The 22,347-nt window shown below is 39.2% G+C and overlaps 2 protein-coding genes across 5 annotated transcripts; one reads left to right on the plus strand and one right to left on the minus strand.

Annotated features, from left to right (window-relative positions):
• Window positions 1–315: 315 nt before the first annotated feature.
• On the minus strand, window positions 316–2,545 carry LOC105152725 (pseudouridylate synthase TRUB2, mitochondrial). 4 transcript variants are annotated; one of them, XM_011067151.2, is made up of 5 exons: window positions 2,385–2,545; window positions 2,058–2,158; window positions 893–1,301; window positions 668–804; window positions 316–599 (listed from the first exon to the last, which is right to left on the minus strand). In XM_011067151.2, the coding sequence occupies exons 2-5, from the start codon at window positions 2,107–2,109 to the stop codon at window positions 340–342; spliced, it is 858 nt and encodes a 285-aa protein (XP_011065453.1). In that variant the 5' UTR covers window positions 2,110–2,158; window positions 2,385–2,545; the 3' UTR covers window positions 316–339. The 4 variants fall into 4 exon arrangements, with proteins under 4 accessions (XP_011065453.1, XP_011065454.1, XP_011065452.1 ...); XM_011067152.2 differs by having other exon boundaries at window positions 2,058–2,175; window positions 2,385–2,538; XM_011067150.2 differs by having other exon boundaries at window positions 2,058–2,213; window positions 2,385–2,538.
• A 7,986-nt stretch (window positions 2,546–10,531) lies between these two features.
• Window positions 10,532–13,102, plus strand: LOC147910713 (uncharacterized). Its single transcript, XM_087416681.1, has 6 exons — window positions 10,532–10,595; window positions 10,744–10,986; window positions 11,177–11,753; window positions 11,811–11,896; window positions 12,081–12,284; window positions 12,915–13,102. Exons 1-6 carry the CDS (start codon window positions 10,532–10,534, stop codon window positions 13,100–13,102), a joined length of 1,362 nt encoding a protein of 453 aa, XP_087272807.1.
• Window positions 13,103–22,347: the final 9,245 nt, after the last annotated feature.

Below are 22,347 nucleotides of genomic sequence, written 5' to 3' on the forward strand. Positions count from 1 at the left end.
AGTTTAGATATATAAAGAATTAAAAGAATCAATTCGTATCGAAGAATTTTGCAATAGTTGCAAAGCTACTTTCTCTGCTGAATGCAGTCATTGATTCGATTTTTGTCACTTTGAATGCGCTACTTCGCGCTACAAATACTGCGTTGCACATATGTTATTAATTATATTATTAATTATGCAATTTAAGAGGTATCGATTTTATTTCCATTCTAATGTCCTATTAAACTAGATTATTCTTTTATGGAATGAAGAATATAATATGTAATATAAATCATAGAAGTCTTCCTTTTTACTATATATGGATTATTATGTACATTTGATCAGTTTAGAAGATTTCAATTATTTATTTCGTTCTATCAATATCGGACTATCTTGTTTCAACAAATACCTATTTTCATTAATTATAGTGTTACACTGTACAATATTATTACAAAAGTTTTCCAGTTCCCAATGTTTTTTCAACAGGGCAAGATTTAGATCAAACAAAGCATACCGGAAACACTGTATTTGAGTACACGTAGCAACACTATGGAGCTGCATTCCCAAATCATGAACCAAAGTTTTCAAATATGTATCATTCTCATTTATGCAAATAATTTCTGAAAAAGGTAAAAAATGTATTATTCACATATGGCTTTATACATTTAACAAATATTATTACATTTACCTAATGTGAATTCAGGAGATTTAAAATCTATACATTTTATATTGTATATCATTGGAATGTTTTTGTCAATAGGTCTTATCGGACCTTGCACAGCCAACTCATATGCAGCTTGACTCTGTATATCTAATCCACATAATCTAGGAAAAAGACATAATTAAACTATAATACTCCATGTATATTAAGTCATAATTAATTAATGTCATATATAACTATCATACAACATACTCAAACATCTTTCTCTGATGAGCAGCTTGCATGGAAGCGCATATTTTATCAATTGCATCCCGCTTAATGTATTTATATGTAGACTTCTCGACAACTTTTCCAGTTATAAAATATGTGTCTGTTGCCTGTCCTAAGAGACCTTTAACTCTATAACTAGTTGGAGATTTGGACTCTTTCAATTTGTGAACCCATTTGGTACCATCATTAATACCGCAGATCATGAGACCAGACATATCTCTGCTCAGATAATTAGCGCATACCAATACGAAGTCTTTAGGTTGATATCGTGGACCTACGACTAATGGATGATCCATATAACTCGGATGTGTAAATACTTTCATCGTCTTAGTTGTATCACCTTCTATACAGATATGTTTGATTGGTTGACGTACACACATACTGTTCAAATCTAAAAATTAAGAATTGTTTTTGATATAGTTTATATACTTTTTTTTTAATAATAAGATCACCTCTTCTCCAAGTAGCACATCAACGCCTGCAAAGCACATTATATGTTACTTGGAATAATATTACAAAGAAAAGTAAGAAAGTCCAAACAAACAATAAAAGAATATCAAATAAGAACAAACATACATTTTACTTTAATCAAATCAAAATAATTCAAGAAGAAGTGAATACAAAAAATTAAATGATAATTAAAAATGGCAAAAAGGAAGAAGATAAAGAATAAAAATTATGAATCATGTCCGAACAAATATACATAACAATAAAAAGTGTCGAGAGAGAGAGAGAGCTGCTTCTTTCAGTTGCATTATTTTATATTTAAAATAAAACAATATATTGCTTGGAAAAATAAAGAAACAAGGAAGAATTGAATTTAAAAAAGTATGAAATAATACTTGGTTTTGTAACCATTATGAGAGATATATATAACTTTCCAAATGAAACTTGAGACAATAATCACATGTAATGTATCCACTAATGATGGCTAAGAATGGTGCCGAAACATTAGTTATTTATTGATTAATAAATTTGATAATTTTGTTGGGCTCCAATTACTGCGCTTGACTCTCATTGCCAGTGTACTTTTCCTTATTTATTTTTAATAAGTCTTATTTCATCACTTCTTACAATGAAATAATATTATCCATTATTATAGAATATATTGATAAGAATAAGTTTTAAAACATAAGGATATTCTAACCTTCACAGAGACGATGAATTATGGTATCCCGTGCGTCTAAATATGTGACCATTGGTGGTTTGTAAACAGCAAATATTCCATTTAATGCTTTCCATGCTACTCTAGAGTTGAAAACCAGCTTTTTCATTTTTGAAGACAGAGTATTTATTATCTTGTCTAAAAAATAATAAGTCTGGATCTACAATAGGTGTTTTAAGCCTTAAAAAATTTACCAACTACAGTATGCAAGGAGAATAATTCGATTGTAATTCATCCATTCCTTATGGCTTAAAGCTTAAAAATCTATTGTAGATCTGGGATAATGGGCTTTCTACAATAAATCATTACCTAAGCTTTATGGGTCTGGACACAAGAATTGTCGTAACATTTACTTAGAGACTTACGTTGTAGACGTAAGTAACGCACAAGCTTCACGTATGACGTATAACTTATTACCGTGTTTCCAAGAGATGGCAATAAATTATACGTCATACGCCAAATCTTGTGCGTTACTTACATCTACAACTTAATTAAGTCTCTAAGTAAGTGTTACGACATTCTTGTGCTCAGACTCTACATGCATTCTACAATAAGTTATTAATCATAAATCAGAAGTTAGGGGTTCCGCACAATAAAAGGAACAGAGAACAGAGAACAGAGAATAAGAATTTCATCCTATCAGAAATCATGTATTGTGGAATATACAGTTTTTGATAGGTTGAAATTTTTGTTCTCTATTCCCTGTTCCTTTTATTGTGCAGAGCCCTTTAGAAGGAAAATTGATGACTGTGATTGGTCAATTTCCAACTTCTAACTTCTGATTTATGATTAATGACTTACTGTAGAATGGCTATTAGTTCTTAAGCCATAAGAAATCGACCAATCATAGTTAATTTTTCTTCTTATATTCAATTGTGATTGGTCAATTTTTTACGGCTTAAGAGCCATTTCACACAACTTGCATAGCCGCATAAACATATACATAAAGAAAATCATCCAATTGCATTTTGTCTTTATGATAGAAATGTGATTAGATAATTTTCTTTATGCAAGTTTAGCCCTAAGACTTAGAGCTTAGATAATTACTTATTGTAGAAAGCATATAAAGTGGGGAGCACAGATTCTTGTATAATGCATAATGCATGCTGTATGAGCGAATTAACCAATCAAAATCTTTCTTTTCCTTCCATTTCACAAAAAAGAAGAATTTCGATTGGTTGATTCCCTTATGCATTGTGCACTATGCGTTATGCAAGAATCTGTGCTGGGATTATAATTAGTTTATATCCACACAACTTACATATTATAGCCACATAGATATATGCATAACGAAAATTATCTAATTGTAATTAAAAATTATCTAATATTTCTCCTATAAAGACGCACGTAAAATGTGATTGATAATTTTTGTTATGCATACGTTTATTCGGCTATACAAGTTGTGTAGATATATTCTAAGGACCGCACCACACACAAAATGACATAAGCTGCATAAGCATAACATAAAACTACTGGACCATTGAATAGCTTTTAGTTACGCATAAAGTACATAATGTATCATTTTATCTTTCTTTATTATTCAATGAACAACCGAGACAAATAAAGATTATGAGTTTCGCAGATTTCCTCCGCGTCCAAATCCATTTTTGGAATGCCAACATTTCGTGAACCTTATAGTCTATTCCATCGGGCGAGGAACAACCTTATACTGAGTTGTTCTTCCGAGCCGTTTCTTTTATATTACGCTATTTGTTGGTAGGGAAAAGAAGAGAATTGTAGGTGGGAGGAGAGATGGGGGAAATTGGAATATCTTCAACAATTGAGAGAATGGTTTTTCATATTTTATTTATGTTGTAGCCTTTGGCCCGTATTCAGAACGCGCTTATAATTATGTTAGCGCGCTAGCATGCTATAATTTACGTTACGCATACTGTAGAATTTCAGAAATAAAAGTGCGTTCTGAATACGCCATTATTTCTATTTAGAATGTTAGAGTATTTTTGTATGGCTTCTCTATACTTTCTTAGAAAATATGATATAATGTTGACTATTGTGTTTTGTCAAACAGTATTTAATAATAAGGTTCCTCGAGGTGGCGCATTGGATGCACACGTGGGTTCATTCGCTGCAATATTTTACGGGGCTTTTCTTGCGTAAATAAGTTTGTACAGCGCTTTTTCGCTGTAGTTTGGCCTGCTAGCTGGCGTGAGTCTGTATTCATTTTTGCTCTCCTTTATCGTGTCTCTCCGCGAATCGCGTTCTCTCGGTCCCATGTCAGGAGGCTCTCGGCATCAGGGCGGGAGGGGGGGGGGGGAATTAGAGGCCGTCGTTAAGTCTATAATATCGCGTAAATGACTCCCCCCCCCTCTCAATCGAATCGAGTTCTTTGCTTTCTCCTTTTTCCTCATCATCTTCCAATTCCGATCTTGATGCGTATTTGACAGACAAACCTCTTCGGACAAGAATATGAACCGAATGCTTATTAATTTGATGGCGAAAGCCGCCGGCAGTAATGGCGGCGGCGGTGGCGTCCTCCTCCTACCAGCCTTTGTCGACGACACAGCCATTAATTCGCCGCTTCCTGGACATTGATGAGAGAATTAGCCACAAACGTAGTGCTGAAGTAACAAGCGAAGGGATGAGATCAAAGGTTTCGGCCTTCGATCCGCCTCACTCTAAGAATAATCATTCGAACAGCACATCTGAATTCCCCCTGGGTGCGTCAGCGTTGGCACCTGCCAAAACGAGGAATACCTCTATTAATAAATATTCTAAAAATGACATTCCTCCCTTTGTCATATATGTATACTCGGACAAGTCAACGCCGATGCATTTTTCTGTGCTTTCTCGAGTCTGTCATTTCTGAGTCTATCAAGAGTGATATTCTTCTCATTAAAAGGCTTGGCGCCGGTAAAGCTATAATAGAAGTCAAGTCTGCAGACGCGGCTAATCGTTTGATCTCTAATCCTGTCTTTGATAAGACGGCCTTTGAGCTTTCATTCCATCTTTTAAAGTCCTCTGCACTGGAATTATCAAGGGCATTGATCAGTCTATGTCGCTGGATTGTCTTAGAGAAAATCTAACCTCAACGGTCGAAGTACTTGACGTACAACGCTTAAACAGACGCATAATAATCAATGGCAAGGCTACTTACACGTCCTCGCGAACAGTCTGTATAAAATTCGCAGGACAATCCGAAGGAGGTAGTTTTATTTAATGCTCTCTACAAGGTTGATGCATATATTCTAAAAATTAGGATTGTTACGTTTGTTACAGAATTGGTCGTATCGGTTGCGACTGTAAAAGTATCAAACCAAAATGCCTCTTCTGTGGATTCACTAGAGAAGAAGATTTTTGCTTAAATGATCAGGCGCATGTCAAGTATATCAATTGCGAGGGGGATCATCTCGCAACCTCGCACACATGCCCTATTATTATTAAGCACAAAACTATTCTCGGCCTGGCCGCGCAGGACAATATTCCTTTTGTGGAAGTTAGAAAAATAGTCCAGTAACTTCCCTCCTCCGCCTTCTCACAACACGTTTCTTGATTTTAAAAACTTTCTTTACCTCCAAAGTCATACTTCTTCTGTGCACAAAATTTTATAGTTATGTGCTAAAATTCTCCCTATTCTGCATCTAACCTCTCCTCTATGGCACCACTAACTTCATACAATCATTTCTAACATCTTGACTATGACGACTCAAAGGATCCCTTCTCTCCTAATCCTCCCATAAGCTATGCCAAGAAGGCAGCGTCGCCGTCTCTAAAACACGGTCAACCAACTTTTTTGGGCCTCCCCTCCAGAGAAACCATTAATCCGAAAATTAGAGTCTGTTGCAGGGAAATACAAAATTTTTCTGCATCATCTTTGGATCACTCAATTCAACGTACAAACAAAGCAGGATATTCTCAGGATCACCTAGATCTCCTGCTTGCATCCAATGGCCGTAATGACACTAACTATGATGCAAAACATTATTATATTAGGTGCGCAACTAAGTTCTCGCTGTTATTTTGATGAAAATGCAATTTATTGTGAAAAAATGGTTACAAATGAATCATTGAAAGTATTGCCCATCGCTAGCTACTACTTTTTCCCATCTTTCTGGCAGAGCTTGTATACCATCATGAAAACTGTTCATCTTTTGAAGCTATCCACGAATCAAGCCATTTTTGGATGTCTTCATAAGAGTCGAACTGCTGGTCAGCCAGACCATGTGCCATCGAACGGAACAAGTGATAATCAGACGGTGCAATATCTGGAGAATATGGCAGGTGGGGTAGGACTTCCCATTTCAGCGTTTACAGGTACATTTTAATGGGTTTGACAACGTGAGGCCGAGCGTAGTCATGTTGTAGAATCACTTTTTCGTGCCTCTCCGCATATTGTGGCCATTTTTCGCGTAGTGCTCGACTCAATCGAATCAATTGAAGTCGATACTGTTCCCCAGTGATGGTTTCGTTCGGTTTCAACAGCTCATAATAAATAACACCGACCTGGTTCCATCAAATACACAGCATAACCTTCGCAGCGTGAATATTCGGCCGAGGCGTCGACGTAGAATGACCGGGCAGCCTCCATGACTTTCTTCTCTTTGGATTGCTGTAATGAATCTATTTTTCATCACCCATCACGATGCAATGAAGAAAACCCTTCCTTTTTTGTCGCTGGAACAGTTGTTCACAGACGAAAAAACGACGCTCAACGTCCCTTGGCTTCAACTCATAAGGAGCCCAAGTTCCTTGCTTCTGAATCATTCTCAACGCATGCAATCGCTTGGAAATGGCTTGGCGGGTAACTCCTAATACTGAAGCAAGCTCTTCTTGCGTTTGGCACGAATCCTCATCGAGCAATGCCTCCAATTCAGCGTCTTCGAAGGTTTTTGGCCTTCCTTCACGCGGACGGTCGTCAACATCGAAATCACCGTCTTTGAAGCGACGGAACCAATCTCGGCACGTTGTTTCACTTAGAGTAGCATCTCCGTAAACTTTTTGGAGCTCTCTATGCGCTTCAGCCGCCGTTTTCTTCGAATGAAAGAAGAAAATCAATACTTCCCGCATATGACGATTATTTGGCACAAAATCAGACATTTTCACACAACCAAAAGAATATGACGTAAAAACAAAATCACTAATGTTTCAAAGCGGTTTGTTTACCATATGTTTAAGCTTGGTTCATGACGTTTAGGTTATGTCAGAATCGACCAGCACTTACTGCTGGAGCCATCTGTTGACAAACAGCGGGAACTTAGTTGCGCACCTAATATATATCACTCAAAGTAAGCGATAAAAGGTCTCCATGCCCACCACCCATAGAGAAATCGACTTCAAATGTAGATATGATCATTCAGAAGATTATAAACTTCCTCGAAAACTGTGAATCTCTGGTTAACATTCCTGCCGTCACTGGCATGATATCCCCCATCATTTCTCCATTTCAAAAAATCTCCGAAATTCTATCCACTCTTGGTTACTGCTCCTAGTACTCTATAAGTAATTTACATTCCTCCTCTCTTAGTAATGCTGACTTATTAGCAATGTATAGTAATCGCCTTCACCCGCAATAAGCATTCACAATTATTAGAATCCTACAATGGAATTGTTGCGACATTCGTGGCAAATTTCCTCAATTACAACATCAGCCGACAGTTTGACGTTTTTTACTTGCAAGATACCCTGCTTTATCTACCCTGCTTTACTACGCCTTTTCGACTTTCGCCTTTTAAGGCTCCTGACTACTCAGCCAGGAACACTGCGTTGAAGATGGCGACACGGAATCAGATCGTGTGGCGTTGCGAGTGTTGGTCGTGGCGCTGCGAGCGTTAGCTGCGGCGATGCGAGCGCCAGTGGCGGCGCTGATGCGATCGTTCTTTCCGTTTCTTCTTCCGTTCGCTCTCTCTGGTGTCATGGCTTGCCACGTGCGGACTTCGTGTAAGTCTCTGCGATAGTCAGTAAGTTAGAACTCAGAAGTTAAGGTTCTAAATTACTTTGTGTATTCCGCGAGACCGATACCGATCACCGTTCATGTCTGTGATAATTATTAGCGTCGTCGGATAATTACTTAGAGTGTATTTTCATAGTTTCTTGTATTGTAACTCCGCGACACAATGCCGGTATCCGAGCCGTCTTACACGCGCAATTACGTCTCTATTTTCTAATCTATATTTGTATTTAGTATTTAGTTAGTTTAATATCAAGTTTGTATTAAATTGCCTTATGGCATAAAAATCAGAAGCAGTGAGTAGCACTCATTCTCAACCTAACGATTTCCCGCCAATTGTCCTTCGCCTTTGGTTGGTAACCATCGGCGCCATATTGCACAGCAGTCGCTCCAACAGCCCCAAACTGGTGACCCCAACGTGATTGCGTGGCGTTTTTGCGCGCGTTTGACCTCTCTGTTTAACCTTATGCGCGCGTTTAAATAAACCGCCGACATGCCGAGTGGCTCAAGCGATTCCCCTACGCGCAATCAGGACAGCGCGTATCGTCGCGTGTATCGTCGCGTATAATCGAAATACCTGTGCTTACGGCGAATCGGAATTAAATCCATGCCGTTTTGAAAAACGAAGCCAGACCTCTGGTTCGTACAAATGGAAGCTCAATTCCTCACCGCAGGCATAACTGTAGTTGACACGAGGTATAATTATGTGATACAATGCCTTGACGACGACTCTTTGTCCGAAGTTAGCGATATCATACTCAATCCGCCCGCGATGAATAGGTACGCGCTCAAAGATAGGTTAGTGAGAAGCTTTGCGGACAGCGCCGAAAAGAAACTACAGATTATTAATTAGATTATTAAATAGATTGATTTAGGTGACCGCCGCCCGTCGCAATTGCTCCGTCGGATACGAGATCTCGCGCAAAATGGCGTCAGAAGAGGTGCTCAAATCTTTATGGCTATAGCGCTTACCACAACAAGTGCAGGCTATACTAGCGTCTAGCAAGCACGAACTCGAAGAGCTATCGCAACTAGCAGACCGAATAACGGATGTGCTATCCACTGGCGTTAATGCCGTCGCAACGGTTGCGCCAACGAAAGCTAATTCGGTAGATCCGCAATTATCCGCAATTATAGATCGGGTAGATTGGAAGCTCGTTTATCGCGCGACAGATTACAGGCCTCGCGAAATTCTCGTCGCAGAAGCCGTTCAAGGTCACGATCTGAGAACAAGCCGTGCTGATATCATCGACGTTTCAGCGGTAACGCCGTCAAGTGTACGCAATCCTGCAGCTGGAAGCCGAAAACATCAACGAAATAGGAAAACTAGAAGTCGAACTATCTCCGACGGCAGATGGTTCGACAGTGGCGAATCGCCGTTTGGTCGTCCGGGACCGCGTCACCGGCATTAGATTCTTGATGGATACTGGAGCGGATGTCTCGACTATACCCGCCTCAAGACGCGACCTTGCGCATATTGGAAAACAGGTGCTCTACGCAGCAAACGGAACGATCATCTCTACATATGGACAGAAATTACTGCGGCTCGATTTGGGATTCCGCAGGGTTTTCCAATGGCCCTTCGTTATCGCCGAAGTGGATACATTCATAATTGGCTCGGATTTTCTGACGCGTTATAATCTGCTGTCTGAGATCCGGCACAAGCGGCTGATTGATGGCGACACGTTCCTCCAAGATCAATGCACAGCTTGTTAGTAGAACCGTTCCAAAGTTGAGAGCCTTTGCCGATGACTGCCCTTTCAAAGAAATTTTAAACGAGTTCCCAGAGATAACCCGAACATCGATTACGCATAAAAGCCGCACATGGAGTAGAACACGTTATCGAGATAACGGGTCCCCCGGTGTCAAACAAAGCCAGACGACTCTATCCGGAGAAATTAAAAGCAGCCAAGCAAAAGTTCGAATATATGATGCAACAGGGTTTATGCTGACCTTCCAAGAGCCCTTGGGCCAATCCACTACACCTGATTCAGAAGAAGAACAGCGACTGGCGTCTGTGCGGGGATTACCGCAAGCTCAACGAGGTAACCGTTCCGGACCATTACTCAAGTCCATTTCTACAAGACAGCACACATTTCCTACACGGTAAAACCATATTTTCCACAATCGATTTAGTACGCGCATGTCAGCAGATTCCAATCCGCGAATCAGATATTCCGAAATCACACCATTCGGGCTTTTCGAATTTCCATACATGACTTTTGGACTTCGTAACGCAGCTCAAACTTTTCAACGATTCATGGACCGGGTAACCGTAGAACTCGATTTCTGTTTCACTTACATTGATGATATTCTAATCGCTTCGCAGGACGAAACCCAGCACAAAGAGCACTTAAAGATTCTGTTCGATAGACTGCAACAGCATGGAATCGTGATCAACCCGAATAAATGCGTGTTCAGGCAGAAGAGCGTCAACTTCCTTGGGCATGTGATCAGCACCGAAGGCATCAAGCCCTTGCCCGAAAAGATCCAAGCAATTATCGATTTCTAGGAACCAGCTACTGAAAAAGGACTTCGACGATTTCTGGGAATGCTCAACTTTTACAACCTATTTCTAAAAGATATCGCAAGCATACAGGCACCATTGCTAAAGGGTAATTTCTGGGCGTAAACGCAACAACAATGCGAAAATCGAATGGACTTCTGAGCTCAAACAATCCTTTCAACGAGTCAAGGAATATCTCGCTCAAGCCACCTCGCTCGCATTTCCAGACAGCAATGCAACACTCTCGTTGTAAACAGACGCCTCAGACAAAGCAATCGGCGCGGTATTGCAACAGTACAGCAACGGATTTCTACAACCACTCAGCTTCTTTTCAAAGAAACTCACGCCTACACAAACAAAGTATAGTGCATATGATAGAGAACTATTAGCTATCTATGTTATGGATCATAAATCTCATTTATGCATTCAAGAAGAAGTCAGAACAAATGTCGCCAAGACAAACTCGTCATCTACTCTTCATTTCGGAGTTCACAACCGATGTACGTCACGTTTCAGGCGCCGATAACATGGTAGCAGATGCATTATCTCGCGCCGACATTATCGTGATGCCAACTAGTCTCGATATGCAGGAGATTGCAGAAGCTCAAGTCTCGGATGATGAGTTGCAGCAACTGAAGTAATCTACATCAACGTCTTTGAAGCTCAAAAAGTTTATCTTATCGGAAACAGCATCCAATATTTACTGTGACACTTCAGAAGAAGAGATCAGACCTTACATTCCTGGACCACTACGAAGGCGAGTTTTCGATATGGTGCATCAAATGTCGCATCCAAGCGGCAGAGCAACTCACCGGCAAATTGCGCAAAAATTTATGTGGCCTTCCATGTCTAAGGACATTAAAGAGTGGGCCCGCACTTGTCTAGCATGCCAACAATCTAAAATTCACCGTCATAACCACATCCCACCTACCAAAGTACCAGTACCAGATACTCGTTTCGAGCATGTACATATCGATATCGTCAGTCCTCTACCTCCATTCAAAAGTTTCAGATATTTATTAACAATGATTGACCGATTTACTCGTTGGCCGGAGGCTATTCCATTACAGGATTGTACAGCAAACACGGTGGCGAAGATGTTTTTCACTCACTGGGTAGCCAGATTCGGAGCTCCACGCTTGATCACGATCGATCAAGGCTCGCAATTCGAAGCGCAGCTGTTCGACACATTAACCAAACTCATTGGCTCTAAACGTTGTCGGACAATTGTATATCATCCGGAGTCGAATGGCATCATCGAACGATGGCATCGCTCTCTAAAAACAGCATTAATGTGAAACTCAATGGATTGATACACTGCCAGTAGTATTACTAGAACTGAGAATTTGAAAGAAGATCTAGGCGCTTCGGTAGCGGAATTAGTGTACGGCACTACACTCAAGGTACCAGGTGAATTTTTCTCCTCTGAAGAAATGCCGAGCGACCACGAATTATCGTCGAAGATTTCCGCGTAATTAAAAGTAAGCGTAATTGCAAAAGTTGCGGCCTAGACCAACTTCTCATCACATTAGACCTAAGCTATTTTTTCACAAAGATTTGTATAATTGCTCTCACGTTTTCTGCAAAATTGAAGGCAACAGACGTCCTCTGGATCAACTATATACCGGACCGCATAAAGTACTAGAGCGCATCTCGGACAAAGTCTTCGCCATTGAAATCGACGGCAAATCCAGCAACGTCACGGTCGACAGATTTAAGCCCGCGTACGTACTAATCCAAGGCTCAGAAACTACTTCGTCCACTGCATCTTCGTCTTCAACTGACATTCCAGTGCAAGGTGAACCAAAAACATATTCTAGTCCAGCACAACAAAGCGAAAGATTATTAGTTTTAAGAATTAATTCGCGCAATGTTACGTTAAGCAAACCAATATGTATAAGTTCTGTTTGTTCCATTTATTTTTATTTTTTTTTTGTTATTCTCGTTCTAGCGATATTTTAACCAATATTTCTTTCTTTAACGTTTACACTGGGAGGAGAGTACTGTGGCGTTGCGAGCGTTGGTCGCGGCGCTGCATGCGTCCGTCGCGGCACTGATGCGGTCGTTCTTTCCGTTTCTTCTTTCGTTCGCTCCCTCCGGTGTCATGGCGTGCCGCGTGCGGACTTCGTGTAAGTCTCTGCGATAGTCAGTAAGTTAGAACTCAGAAGTTAAGGTTCCGAATTACTTTGTGTATTCCGCGGGACCGATACCGATCACCGTTCATGTCTGTGATAATTATTAGCGTCGTCGGATAATTACTTAGATTGTATTTTCATAGTTCTTGTATTGTAACTCCGCGACACAATGCCGGTATCCGAGCCGTCTTACACGCGCAATCACATCTCTATTTTCTAATTTATATTGTATTTAGTATTTAGTTAGTTTAATATCAAGTTTGTATTAAATCGCCTTATGGCATAAAAATCAGAAGCAATGAGTAGCACTCATTCTCAACCTAACGATTTCCCGCCAATTGTCCTTCGCCTTTGGTTGGTAACCATCGGCGCCATATTGCACAGCAGTATCGCTCCAACAACCACAATGGCGGTCTGGCGAAACGGTAGCCACACATTTAAGCATGAGCTCACGTCCGTGTGCTCGCCTGCGGCGCGCTGAACGAAACAGCGAGCTCCTCATCACACTAATCACTTGTTTCAAACGACCGAAAATGCTTTCTCAGCAATCTTGGCCGTTCGGCGGCCCTAGACATCAATAAGGGACAGGGAGGCATTTTAAATAACATATAAGTTTTTATAATTTATATATTAATTTATATATAATTTATATTTATATATTATATATTATTTTATATTATTATAGTAATAGTGTACTCCTCTCATTAATTTAGAATAGTATAAATAATGTCAAAACGCAACAATTTACGAGATATTTAATTGTTTACGATTTTTCATGCGCGTTATATAGCATACCTCTTCTTTATAAACTCGAGTAGCAAGAATAGTAGAAGTAAAATTTTACCGGAAAAAAAATTATAAACTGGGATTTCTTTTAAAAAAAGAAAGTTCCGAAAGACCATCTGAAAAGAAATGCATATGTTCGAGACTCGAGATTTGTGAAGAAAATATGCGAAAAAAATCGAATAATTACAAAAAGCGTTTTTCACTTATAAAACGAAAGATATTGATTGTATGAAAAAAATCAATATAAAAAATGTACGTATATTTGAAATAACTACAATTTAACTACTATTAACTACTATTTAACTTTTTAAACAAAAAAAATTGAATATTTTTTTTTTAACACGTTTTTTATCAACCCTGCTTCCCTCACTCCGTCCGGCGCACTATCTCGCTTGTGTTTTTCAACTTTTCAATGGTTTTAAATAAACTTTTTCGACAGCAAAAAATTCAAGAGTTTTTTAACAGCTAAAGTTTAATTCTTCCTTGACAAATTGATACCAGATCGGACTCTAAATCTTAAAAATTAGAGCCACAGTAATTTTTTGAAAAAAAATTATTTCGGCTCCTAATAATCGAAGGTAATATTTTTTTTTTAAATTCATAGAAAAATGTCAGATTTCGAATGCTTCACACGGCTATTTGATATGATGCATATTAACGAAATTATTTCCGTTTTTTGACACGGAAAAATATACCCATTTTTTAAAGTCGTTTTATAATAGTTTAACTGCAAAAAATCGTTTTGTTATTAAATGTACGTAATAGTGCAACTCTTGAAGAAGCAAAATCTTTATAAATTGCTGTACGACTGCTCAAAGATGAAGAAATTAAGTTTTCCGCAGACAGGTTTTTAGTAAATAAATGGCTTTTTGCAAAAACTAATGAACATTTCAGGCTTGTTTAGAGCTAGATTTGTTCGTCAATACGAGGGCTATATTTTACGAGAATTTCAAAGCTTTGCGTTTAAATCTCAATGAATAGAGAGTGAGTGAAAAAGAGAGCTTTTTTCGGTGTTTTTAAAATTTTTTTTATACTGAACTAATAGATTGATTTTAATATTCCACGTCTCATGTTGTAGTTATTTCGAATACATACATTTTTTTATATCGATTTTTTTCATACAATCAATATATTAGATGTACAAATAAGTTTCCGCCATTTTTTATCAAAAATTAAGCATTTATTGTGAAAGAACGATACATAATGTTTTATTGAAAGTATTGTCCATCGCTAACCACTACTTTTTCCCATCTTTCTGGTAGCATACGGATACCGCGTTGGAAGAACGCTTCATCTTTTGAGACTATCCAATTATCGATCCAATTTTTGATATCTTCACATGATGTGAAGTGCTGCTCAGACAGGCCATGCGCCATCGATCGAAATAGATGGTAATCGGAAGGGGCAATGTCTGGTGAATACGGCGGGTGGAGTAGAACTTCCCAATTGAGTGTTTCCATGTAGGTTTTGACCGGTGCCGCAACATGTGGTCGAGCATTATCATGCAGGAGAATAATTTTGTCATGCCTAGAGTAGTAATGGGCGCGTTTTTCCTTGAGCGCTCGGCTCAATCTCATCAATTGTGTTCAATAGAAAGCCCCAGTAACGATTTCGTTCGGTTTGAGCAACTCATAATACACGATACCAAGCTGATCCCACCAAATACACAACATGAGTTTTTTTCCATGAATATTCGGCTTGGCTGTCGATGTTGAAGCATGGCCAGGTGATCCCCATGATTTCCTCTTCTTTGGATTATCGTAGTGGATCCATTTTTCATCACTAGTGACTATATAATGTAAAAAACCCTTTCGTTTATGCCTGACAAGCAGCATTTCACATATGGAAAATCGGCGTTCAACGTTTGTTCAACGGCGTTTCTCGGCTTCAGTTCATATGGAACCCAATTCCCTTGCTTTTGAATCATTCCCAATGATTTCAAACGATGTGAAATTGCTTATTGAGTCGCTCCTAATGTAAGTGCAAGTTCTTTTTGCGTTTGGCACGAATCTTCATTCAATAATGCTTCCAATTCCGCGTCTTCGTATACTTTCGACCTTCCGCTACGTTCTTTGTCTTCGACGTCAAATTCACCGTTCTTAAATTTTTGAAACCATTCACGACAACTTCTCTCACTTAAGGCAGCCTCACCATATGCTTCTACAAGCAATCGATGAGCCTCAGCTACAGATTTCTTCAAATTAAAGAAGTAAATCAAAAGTTCCTGCAAATGACGCTTATTCGGCTCAAAACTCGGCATTTTCGCACAAAAAAAATGATGTTGATACAAAATCGCTAGTATTTCAAGGTTATGTTGTTGACAGATGTCCAACCTTACGATATAATGTTTTACATCAGACAGTTTTAACCATAGCTTGCTAGTGGCATTGTCTTTTGTCAAACGGCGGAAACTTATTTGTACACTTAATATTTTGTTTTATAAGTGAAAAAAAAATGCTTTTTGCAACTATTCGATTTTTTTTCGCATATTTTCTTCACAGGTCTCGAGTCTCGAACATACGTATTTCTTTTTTGAATAGTCTTTCGAGACTTTCTTTTTTGAAAAGAAATGCTGGTTTATAATTTTTTCCTGGTAAAATTCTACTTCTGTTGAACTATTCTTGCTCGAGTTTATGAAAGAGAGATATATTATATAACGCGAATGAAAAATTGTAAACAATTAAATATTTCGTAAATTGTTGCGTTTTAACGTGGGTTATATTATTCTGGATTAATGGGATACACTATAATTTATGAAAACTTATATGTTATTTAGGATGCCCCTTGCCCCTTATTGATGACTAGGGCCGTCGAGATTGCCGAAAAAGCATTTTCGGTCACTTGAAACAAACTACTAGTGGGAGAACGAGCGCGCTGTCTCGTTCATTCTCGGCGCGCCGCAGATGAGCACACGGACATGGGCTCGTGCTTGTTATGTGTTACAATGCCGCACCACGATAAATGGCCGAACTTATAAGCGTGGGAAAATAACGTTTTGACGACGAAATTTATGTTGCGTGCCATTTCGTTATTATTTACCTAATTGTGAAAATGTGTCTCTAATTATCAATGAAAATTAAAGTTATCTTGGAATTTTATATTGTTACGTTCTATAGATGTCACGTTTCTTTTCTTTCGAAAAAATCGGCTCCATGCCGTAACTATTGGCGTTTATGAGACTCGAGCGGAATCTTCTGATAACAGTCTGATTGGTCTGACACAACTGAAAAGAGGGATCGGACAAACTCCGCGAAAGCTCCAATCAACCCGGAAGGAATAACAACCTTAATGCAGGCCCGAAAAGTAACAAGATTGCAAAAGACATTATAAATGTACCGAAATCACATAATAGTAAAAATCCAAGCTTTGTCCTAGACTTACCAACAATTTCGCCTTAAGAAAACAGGCCCCACATCGCGCTTAAAAAATCATAAAACGCATGGAATAACTTCCCACGGTAGCGTTATCTAAGATCAGACTCGCGATTGACAATGGTTGCCCTGCACGCAAAACTAGTTGTGCACAGTAACCGTCTGTTTACCTAGCTATATTTTCTACGAGGATAATAGAATTCGTCATCCGTTTGAAGCAATCTTGTCTCTTTAAAGAAAAACGTAAATCATTTCTTTTCTTTTCGAAACTTCCTTAACGATGCACTTTAGATTAACAACGATAGGACGCTATAAAAATCATAAATCTCGCGTGACATTGCAACTAATTATCGCATCCTAGACAAAGGACACTATGCCCTGTTTTCGGGATATAAATAGAGGTCCCGCGGAAGCGCAGAGCATCAGTACCGAAATCAGATTATCTCAGTTAGTCGGTCGATACGGAAATTAGACTATCTCGGTTTACGAAAATCCGCGATAGTTCACGTCAGTTCGCGCAAGTGCATACAAAAATTGTGGACAACAATTATCATTGAAATCACCCAGTCTGGACCTTTTGGATCTACATTATTCTTCGGTAGAAGTACAAGGTATAATACTCAATCTCAATGATGAGCAACTAACCGTTATTAACATCTACCGTCATCCGAATCAACACACATCTTAAGAATGGTTCGACAAAAGCTCTCACAAACTCTTAATACGTACAAGCACACGCTCATAACAAGTGATTTTTAACGCACATCACACCTCTTAAGGATGTTCCAAAACCGATCGTCCTGGCAGGGTGCTTCTAAACATGATAGATGGAGCCTGCATTATGAATGATGGTAATCCCACGCTCCTCTCTGCCGGGGACAAATAAATCTGTAATTGACATTATTATTACATCATTATTACACCATTATTCTGCCGATTTGGCGCCACTATGTGAAATCACTACTGAATCGGACACCTTTGGTAGTGATCACTTCTCTATTAACATAACCATTGGCAGCTTCTCTGATCTACGACGTGTCTTTCAATACAAACTAAACCTTGATATGGATAAAGCTAACAAGTTACACCGTTATTTATAATACTATCTATTTATAATACTATCTCAAAAGAATTTTTCAGCAAGGTCTCTATGGACTATACTGAGACATATGAATATTTTGCAGATCATTTACGAAGCCTTACAAGAGGCTGCCTTTTCCGAAAAGCAGCGACATCCCAGGTCATTCCCGACTCCCAGTGACAGGAAGAGTCCTCCTTGATGAAAGAATGCTCCAGGGCCATTCTAAGTCGCAGAAATGTCGCAAAAATCTATCAGCATTCCCATCTATCGAGAATTTCATTTCATTCAAGAAAGCAAAAGCGTCATGCACTAGGACTTTATATAAGATTAAGAAGAAACAATGGAAGAAATTTGTGAAATCATTTGACTGTAAGAATCCTATCAGTGACATATGGCGTTTAGTTAAAGCCTTCAAAAGACGTAATCTATCAGAGCCTTCCAATGTAATTTCAGATAACGACAACAGGCAGAACAACCTTCTAGAAAAGGCCAAGGATAAAATCTGTCTTCCTTTCTGCTCTACGAATACTGGCAAAAGCTTGTCATCGATGATTGCAGAAGACATTGACCATCCAGGGAACAGTTTTCAAAGATCTGGATTTGCTCTTTTCCATCAATGAGTTTAACCTCGTTTTATCACAATCTAGAAAAAATTCCTCTCTGGGTCTAGATCAAATCAGCTATACTATGCTTTCTGCTGACTAAATACAAAGAACTTTACTGAATTTATTCAATCGCTTTTTAGAGGAAGGAATTATACCACCTCCTTGGAAGACCTAGCTCATCATCTTCATTCCGAAAGCAAATAATTCTGACTTCCGCCCCATCTCACTTCTATCATATACCCTCAAAATCTTTGAGAGGATTGTCTACTTAAGATTGCAATGACTGATGGAATCGCAGGCAATCTTACCACAAGAACAAATGGGCCTAACAGATCTTTAGACCTAACAGATCGTGTATAGCTTGGTTACTCTTACAAACAACATCCATACAAGTTTTCTTACGAATGAAGTTGTCGTGGCAGCTTTCTTGCACATAAATGGCGCTTTTAACAATGTGCTCCCTGAAATCGATCCTCTCTGAAACCGAGAAAATTGGAGTTCTCGCAAGACTTCGCAAATTCATAGAAAATATTATCACTCATAGAAGTGTATACTTTGTTGAGGAGGTCATCTCAACTTACTCTATACATAAGGGAATTCCTCAAGGTTTGATGCTCAGATCACTTTCCAACTATACCCTGGAACTAACCTTTTGCAATATGCGGCATTGTGATCTACTCTTCCTCGAGACAAGTCGGAGCTGTTGCTAACCTCCAATCTTCACTTAACATGATTTATTTGTACCTTTCGAAAAAAGATCTGGAGTTATCACCAAATCCAAATAGATCTTATTTTTCAATAGAAAGCGTTCTGTTAAAGACTCTACCTGCAAGATATTTATCAATCATTTAATGGAAAGAGTCCTTAACGTAAGATTTTTGGGTGTTATTTTGGACTGCAGGCTGTTTTTAGAAGATCCATCGAATGTGGCTGCCAGATTTTTGTTCTTCAGAATAAGAAATCGTTTCTCCTACAGCTAGAAAGACTCCAATACAAAGCAATTAGAATCGGTTACAGACAGTCTACACCCATCAACGTCATTCTATTTGAAGCCAAGGAACTCTCGCTTAAGCTTCGCTTTGCTATTATATTCGAAGATACATGTTGAAATCTATGTCTAGGGATAATAACCCAGTCATCCGCAGCTTCAGCTTCATGGAAAGGACGGCCTTGTCGCCCGAGGAAAAATTAAGACTTCTCTCAGTATCGCCATTCTTCAAATATTACGTCTTTAATAAATATGCTTTTAATAGCACTTTTCAATTTATCTTTCACCCTGCATTCGAAACTTCCTACTCCGATTTTACTCTTCGACCGGATTATAAGCAAATTATTTCAGACAACAAGGAGAAAGCTGACTGCACTGTTAAACAGGAATTCTTAGACAACTCTATGAATTTCCGAAACTCAGCCATTACTTTCTACACATAGGGCTCCAAAATGGAAGAGCAGAAGTATGCAGGGGCTGCAACTTACTGCTCGGAGTCAGTTTCCAATACAGGTTGATACAGTAGCCTCAGAGGCTACTGTGTTTACAACAGAGGCCTGGGCGATTCTCCAATCGCTTATTTTAATTCATCACTGGTTACTCCAAGGCAGTGATTTTTTCTGATTCTAAGAGCGTCCTGGAATCTATTGGTTCCAATAGACTTATTAATTCTAATTATATCATACACTGGATTAAGCGTTTCCCCGCTGTCTCTTATAGTAGGAGCATCAACGTCACTCTCTACTTCTGACCAATCATTCTTTTATTGATTCTGAGAACCAACAAAATGTCAGTTTCTCGTTTCAATAAATACTTCGAAGACGCTTCAAAAACTACAGGACAACATTACGCCTCGCTTTACGCTAACTCTTCTAATATGACGTAGTATCAGAAAAAGTCACTCAACCACCAGAAAATTGTCTTGATTAACAGACTTCGTGCCAACCATTACAATCTAAATTATGTAAGTTGCATAGGAAAAATATAGTAGATTCTCCAGTTACGTGCAGTGACTCTGCAGACCGTGCAGTGACGTGCAGACAGGATGCCAACCATGTTTTTTATTGTCCCTTATCTAGCGGCAGATTCGCCCCCCTTAGCAAATTTATTAAGAAAACTTTTCCTCGTCACTCTAATGACATTTTTCCTATGCTTATAGATCCTCAGGTTAGAATTTGAACTTCTCCTCTCCTTTTTCAAGTCTCTGCAACTATTGATCTGAGTTCCCTTTCCTGCTCTCCCTCTCTCCTTCTCCTTCCTCCTTCCTCAGCGTCCGAGTGCGGCTCAGCCAGGAGTAGCGCAGCTTGGCTCGGCCTGGCTCGGTTCGCCCTAGGTGGTGCGTGGGGCTTTTTGCCGGGTGGGGGGGAGGGGGATCTGACACTCTTTCTGATTCAAATTCTTTCCGTCTCTACAGTTTGACTCCTGTGGAAGGTATGGAGGCATCTGGGAAGCGACCAAGTTTACCTCGTCAATATGGACCAGGACCATTAATCATAAAAGACAAGACGAGACAAATATTTGATAACAGAGACAAATATTGCATAATGCGATTCATGCGTTTACTCGGAACGCATCCTTACATATGCGCACGCACTTCCCAGGTAGCAGCTTGTTATTTTGAAGTTAATATTTGGTCAAAATTGGTTACTACGAGGGCAAGTCAATAAGTTCTTAGCAAATTTGTCAGAGAGCACTCACAGTATCATGTCACATTACTTTTTGACAAGTAGCATCTTTCAGCTGATTACTGTCAAATTTTGAACGGAATTCATCGCGTGGTTTCATTTTTGTAGACGATTAAAGCGAACAACCTTTGTATTGGGTCATCTAAAAAGTATCCGGTTTTTTATCATTAGATGTGTGTTGATGGTCATATATCTAGTGACAAAGTACCGCGGATACTTTTTAGATGACCCAATATTTTTTACAAAATGAAAAAAAAACGAGTTTCGTGCAGTAATCAAACATCTACATATAAAAGGTTTAACATCGAAAGGAATCAAAGCCGAGTTGGATAATGTTCATAGCACATCTGCATCAGCGTTTGCGACTGTATACAATTGAGTGAATGAATTTAAACGTGGTCGTACATCCACATGTGATGCACCTCGTTCGGGACATCCAATTGAGGCTGCTACGCCAGAAATCATCGATAAAGTCCACGATATTGTTTTGACATGAAAGTGCGCGAGCTTGTTGAAGCCACAGGGATATCACATGGCATAGTGATTTCAATTTTGCACGAATAATTGGGTATGAAAAAGCTATCGCACCCAAGATGGGTGCCACGTTTGTTCACTATGGACCATAAGCGCGACTGTGTGACGATTTCCAAACAATGTTTGGAGATGTTTCAACGTAATCCAGATGAATTTCTGCGTTGATTCATTATTGTGGACGAAATATGGATCCATTACTTCACATCCGAAACGAAGGAACAATCAACACAATGAACTTCACCCAATGAACCAGCTCCGAAGAAGGCGAAGACCGTGAAGTCGATCGGAAAGGTGATAGCCATAGTTTTACCACATACACGCGGTATTCATATCAATTACCTTCCATCGAAGCAAATCAATGGCGATTACTACGCAGCCTTATTGGACCGTTTCAACAACATTTTAAAGAAAAAACGTCCTTATTTGGCGAAGAAGAAAGTGCTCTTCCATCAAGACAATGCACGCGTTCACACATACCCAGCACCAAATTCAACGAATTCCGCTACGAATTGCTTCCCCATCTAGCATATTCGCCAAATTTAGCCCCCTGCGATTATTTCCTCTTTCTAACCTGAAGAAATGATTCGGAGAAAAGAGCATCACCAGAGCAACTCATCGCCGAAACAGAGGCTTATTTTGAAGGGTTGGAAAAAAATTATATTATTCGGACGGCTTG

The sequence above is a fragment of the Acromyrmex echinatior genome, chromosome 2, assembly GCF_024713525.1.
Source record: "Acromyrmex echinatior isolate Ae372 chromosome 2, ASM2471352v2, whole genome shotgun sequence".
In the NCBI taxonomy this organism is placed as follows: domain Eukaryota; kingdom Metazoa; phylum Arthropoda; class Insecta; order Hymenoptera; family Formicidae; genus Acromyrmex; species Acromyrmex echinatior.

What these genes read in the sequence shown, in the direction of transcription:
- LOC105152725 (XM_011067150.2), bottom strand. Translation starts at nt 2,184, where the DNA reads ATGAAAAAGCTGGTTTTCAACTCTAGAGTAGCATGGAAAGCATTAAAT. An exon ending in AATTCATCGTCTCTGTGAAG is followed by an intron (nt 1,302 to 2,057) that starts GTTAGAATATCC and finishes CTTAATTTTTAG; the next exon opens with ATTTGAACAGTATGTGTGTA. An exon ending in CATCAGAGAAAGATGTTTGA is followed by an intron (nt 805 to 892) that starts GTATGTTGTATG and finishes TCTTTTTCCTAG; the next exon opens with ATTATGTGGATTAGATATAC.
- LOC147910713 (XM_087416681.1), top strand. Translation starts at nt 10,532, where the DNA reads ATGCTCAACTTTTACAACCTATTTCTAAAAGATATCGCAAGCATACAG. An exon ending in TTTCGGAGTTCACAACCGAT is followed by an intron (nt 10,987 to 11,176) that starts GTACGTCACGTT and finishes TATCGGAAACAG; the next exon opens with CATCCAATATTTACTGTGAC. An exon ending in AATGGCATCATCGAACGATG is followed by an intron (nt 11,754 to 11,810) that starts GCATCGCTCTCT and finishes ATACACTGCCAG; the next exon opens with TAGTATTACTAGAACTGAGA.